Consider the following 5,270-nt stretch of genomic DNA (forward strand, 5'->3'; position numbering starts at 1 on the left):
TAGCCTAATTTCTTGAAATGAAATTTTGATTTAAATATAATTTTATTACATGTTGATACTAAAATGTTTTCTCTCAGAGGCTACCTCTAAAAATCACAATAGGAAGCAACAGGAAAAAAAATGTCTAATACACAACATATTTACCTCACGCACATTTTAAAGACATCTGATTCATAAAATGAAGTTGCCTGCATTAGCAGGAGTTCAGTCAACAAATTCATTGGTTATCTAGTGTGTGTGGAGGACAAGTTAGCATATGAGGAAGCCGAGATCCAAAAACATTTATATATCTTACAAATTAATCACCAGAATAAGTCTAGTAACCATCTGACATCATACATAGTTATGATAGTATCTTTTACTATATTCCTTATGCTGTACTTTACATCCCTGTGACTGTTTTAATAATTGGCAGTTTGTACTTAATCCCCTGCAAGTCGATTTGGCAAGCCAGAAAGAGCTGGTTCTAAGTCTTTAGCTTTCCACTCTAGAATAATGCTTTTTATAACTTTGCACTCAAACTTCTATTTGCCGTTTGACATTTTCAGTGCCATCCCTTGTTTGTACCACCTTATCTGTCTTCATCTTTCCATCCTCCCTTCCTCAACCTGAACATCTCACTAAACTTTAAGTTACTCCCTCAGTGCACAAACATTTACTGCACAATAAAGTCCCAACACAGATCCCCTATCATAACCCTGCTCATAAACCTTCATTGATGTCCCAAAGTCAAGGCTAAATTCTTCAGCATGATAAACAAAGCTACAATTCTACCATTCTGATTTCCCACTATCCTTTCCTTGTAGCCCAGCTCCAACGTGTCGTTCTCCAATAGATGTTCTGATGCCCATGAAAGAAAGAATGTCTCTGTCCACTGCTCCCAAAAAACTCGTGGGCCTTTGCTATGGACTCACATCTGACATTCGTTTTCTCTTCTCCACTGGATCATAGTTTCTCCAGGGCAGGGACCACATCTTATTCATCTCTGCATTCCCAGTTGTGCCTCAAATGGCAGGAGCTTAAACATTCATTAAAGCTCTTCAAACTCTCTCCATCTTTACAAAAAAAAATACCAAACACACCATTTTGGAAGGCAGCAATTAACTACACTTACTAGTTTATTCTAGTATAAAAGAACACAGGCATTTTTTTTCATATAAGATAATTCCTTTAAGTAGTTGTGCAAAATAGACTATTTTAAATATGCCCACAGAATTAGGTTTGTAAAGAAAAGCGTGGTGAATCATTAATTCATAACTTCCAGTTTCAAGGTCTGAGAGGGCCTGAGATGTCATTTAGTCCTGCCCCAGATTTCATAGACCAGGAAACCAAGTTCCAGAGAGGTAAAGTGAATCCTAGGGTCACACAGCTATTTGGTGATGATACGTGAGATGGATTCCCTCACTTACAGTTTAATACTGCTCTTTTTCCCAAAGTCAGCCTCTATTAACCTGTTAATTAAAAAAAAAAAAAAAAAGTGAGCTGCAAACATCAAAAACAAAAGCATACGAGTACTGATGGATTTATATGCCCAATGACTAGCCCAGTGCTCAGTGGCCAAAGAGCCCACGAATGTCGCTGAATGGATAGGTGAACACCCCAGGCCTTTGGACTGGTAACTAAAATAAGCAGAATATTAAATATTTCAAAGCACTAGTCAGACAACTAGTCTCCTAGACAGAACAGCAGAAGCCTAAAAAACAGAAAAAAGAAACAAACAAAAAAATGCTAAACAACAGAGTGAAGACTTGAGAATATAATATACAAACCATGCCCTATAAAAATAACTATACCTACTCACATGCAAGATTTTGGTGATATAAATGTTAATACAAAAGGGAATCAAGTCCGTGAACAGATATTTCTCCAAAGAAGGTCTATAAGTGGCCAAAAGGAACATGAGAAGATGCTCAGAATTATCAGTCATTAGGGAAATGCAAAGAAAAACTACAGTGAGATCCCACTTCATGCTCACTAGGATGACAATTAAAAAAAAAAAAAACATGGAAAATCACAAGTGTTGGTGAGGATGTGGAGAAATTGGACCCCTCCTACATTGCCAATGGGAATGGAAGAGGGCAGCTACAGTGGAAAATAGTTTGATGAGTCCTCAATAGGTTAAATATGGAATTACTATAGTATTCAGGAATTCTACTCTTAGGTATAGACCCAAAAGAACTGAAAACGGGTGTTCAAACAAAAACTTGTACCCAAATGTTTATAGCGGAATTATTCACAATAGCCAAATGGGGGCAACAACCTAGATGTCCATGAAATGATGAATGGATAAACAAATTGTGGTATATTCATACAATGAAATATTATTCAGCCGTAAACAGGAATGAGATACTGATACACGCTATAATATGGATGAATCATGAAAGCATTGTTAAGTGAAACTAACCAGACACAAAAAGCCACATATTGTATGATTTCATTTACATGAAATGTCCAGAACAGGCAATAATCCATAGAGATAGAAAGCAGATTCGTGGCTGCCAGGGAATGAAGTAGCGGAGAAATGGGGAATGATTGCTTAATGGGTATGGTGTTTCCTTCTGGGGTGATGAAAAAGTTCTGGAACTAGATAGTGGTGATAGTTGCACAACACTGTGAATGTAATTTTTTTTTACATTTAACTGTTGCAGTTTACTGAATGTATATTATACCTCAGTAAAGATATTTAAAAGAAAATAAAAAGGATGGCAAAAGATATATCAAGCAAATATTAACACCAGCAAAAATGAAAAGATCACTTCTGGCTTTATTACATTAGGCCAAACAGACTTTAAGGCAAAAATATTCATTAGTAATAAAGGTAACTGTGCAATGATAAAAATTCCTATTACACTTTGTATGTCTAACAACATAAACTTACAAATGCATATTGTTAGATATTAAAATATAAAGTTGTATGCACAGATAGTCTCAGAGTACCAGGAAGTACTGACAAATCCCCTATTATAGCAGGATCTTTCAATATGTCTCAGTTATCGACGTGAAAAGTAGATACAAAAGTAGTGAGGAATAATGCAATCAATAAGGTTCACTTAATAGATATTTGTAGATCTCTACAGAAAAAAATTAAAGAAAACATTCTTCTCAAGTACATAAAATGTAAATGTACTTAATGCCACTGATTTGTATACTTTAAAATGATAAATTTAATGTTATATGTATTTTAGAGAGAGAGGGAGAAAGAGAGAGGGAGAGGGAGAGAGAGAGAGATATCAAGTCTTCACGATTCTAGGGGCTTTGGAAATATCCAGTCTAAAGATACAAGTTCATAAAGAGCTATCACATCCCGATCCAATAAGGCGGAATGTTCTGCTCTACACATTCCTTTACCTGACTGCGCGAATTACAAACCCAGCACCTCCTTTCTTAAAATAGGTTTCAAGATTAATGTTGTGAGTCCCAAAGAGGGACAGGGGCATTACTTGAGAGGTGCAGCTTCACTGTGGTCTTCTACAGAGGCTGTTACCAGGATTTCTACTACAGCGCACAGACCCTGGACTCAATCAAAGGTCCCGGAGGGGATGCTGCAGGATAGCAGAGGGTCAGCTGTCGAGCCCATGCTCCTCAGCTGCCACCACCACTGCCACCAGAAAGGGCAATGGAAACTGAAACGAAATGCTGCCCTTCACCGGCAAAGGAAAGAGCTCGAGTTCTGGGATGCTCCTAGGATTCCCTGGCACCTACCCCTGAATGGCCTCCGTGTCACTGGCGGCTGTCCCACAACCATGTAGATAAGATACACTTGAACTTTTTGTTCCAGAGGATCCCCTGTCTCTGCTCCACCCAAGCCATTCACCTCTCTCCCTTTGGGCTTCAAGGCTCCACTCCACCCCTTGTAGTTATTTGAGATGATCTTTAGAATCAACACAGGGTGACAACTATAGGCTCCTTAGGTGACTGAGAACTTTGGAACCAGGGCCAGGTATATCTTCGGCTCTTGAGGAAGGCTTACTTGATCTGGTTTTAATTCTTTTGGCCATATGGCTGTTATCTAGATGTTTGTATGCTCAGTGACTAGCTCAGTACTCAGCACACTGTAGGTGCTCAGTCTACAAATATTGCTGAATGAATTAAAGGACATCCAGGACCTGCACTAAAACAGGCACATCCCCTCTGCCGAAAAAGGGGCCACCATGGAGTCAAACACACTCAAATTTTCTGACAAGTATCTCTCTTCTTTCCAGCCTTCCCTAAATTAGTATTCTAATTTTGGCTTTCTGATCTTGAGTAATGGGGAAAATGTGTTACTTTTAAATTATCAACATCCAAAATTTTCAAGGGAAAGCTCCTTTGAAGTGCTGTTACCAGTCACTCTATCCAGTCACTTAAAAATGTCTATTACTGGTCTGGGCAAGAAAATACACAAGATTCCATACATACACTGTCAAGTTTGGCAAGAGAGATTTTAGACAACTTCCATCCTTCCCACCCAATCCCAAGTAAATAGGGCATTTGTTTGTATTTCCACATTGGCCTCATGAAGGAAAATACCTCCTCCACCTAGAAAAACAATCTGTAACATTCAGACATGGAACTTTAAGGGCAAACGTTGTAGTGAGCGCTTAGAGCACTAAGTATGTAGTGCTTTTAAAAAACATACGGGAGAAAAGTATCTTTAATAAAGGTTTCTCCTGCTGGCATTTTCCTCAAGTTTACACTTATACCTGGTTTAGTGTTTTTATGCCTTCTAGAAATATAGGTTAAAAAAAAATTGTTCTCCATTAATGTTGGAGCCAGAAGGAGCCTTCTTCCTAGTCTCCAGCAACAGACTTGAACGTTTTACTCGGGGGTGGGGGGGTGGTGGAGGGAGAGACACAAAAAAATCATTTTTCTTAACTCACGTCAAGTTTTCTGCTCTGCACCAACTAGGTCCTGGCAAAGAGTTAAGTTTTCTGAGGTTAGTTTCTGCGGTTTTTTTTTTTTTTTCCAAAAGAAAAGAAAAAGAAAAAAGCTAGACGCGTAAACTTAGACTCCGTAAAACAATACTGGGAAAGTTTCAAAGCCTTGGAGAAATGCTGGAGTTTATTTTATTGCCTTTTGTTAAATTGCATCACATCGACCACATTTTCTTCTCTTTTTAAAATCCCTCCCGCCCCAGCTCACAGGCAGATCCTACACGTGCCTGTGGGATTCAGTTACCTGTTGGGGGTCGGGGGTTGGGGAGCAGAGGTGGGGATGAAAATCTACTGGTCACTTTGCGCAGGATCTAAGATTAACAGGTGGCGTTGGCCACCTCCCGCCAACGTTAGGCT

The 5,270-nt window shown here is 38.9% G+C and overlaps 1 protein-coding gene across 5 annotated transcripts in view; it reads right to left on the reverse strand.

Moving 5' to 3' along the window:
• The window catches only part of PROSER2 (proline and serine rich 2), a 38,702-nt gene that overhangs the window by 31,491 nt on the left and 1,941 nt on the right, over positions 1–5,270 (reverse strand). For 2 of the 5 annotated variants that reach the window (XM_023530350.1, XM_023530351.1), the window contains exons 2-3: positions 1,410–1,451; positions 915–1,055 (exon numbers count right to left, since the gene is read on the reverse strand). The exons of 2 other annotated variants lie outside the window; for them this stretch is intronic. In XM_023530350.1, the coding sequence (XP_023386118.1) occupies positions 915–949 (35 nt within the window). In that variant the 5' untranslated portion in view covers positions 950–1,055; positions 1,410–1,451. The remainder of the gene's footprint in view (positions 1–914; positions 1,056–1,409; positions 1,452–5,270) is intronic. One more of the 5 variants, XM_023530349.1, reaches the window with a different exon arrangement.

The sequence above is a fragment of the Pteropus vampyrus genome, unplaced genomic scaffold (assembly GCF_000151845.1).
Source record: "Pteropus vampyrus isolate Shadow unplaced genomic scaffold, Pvam_2.0 Scaffold49, whole genome shotgun sequence".
Lineage (NCBI taxonomy): Eukaryota > Metazoa > Chordata > Mammalia > Chiroptera > Pteropodidae > Pteropus > Pteropus vampyrus.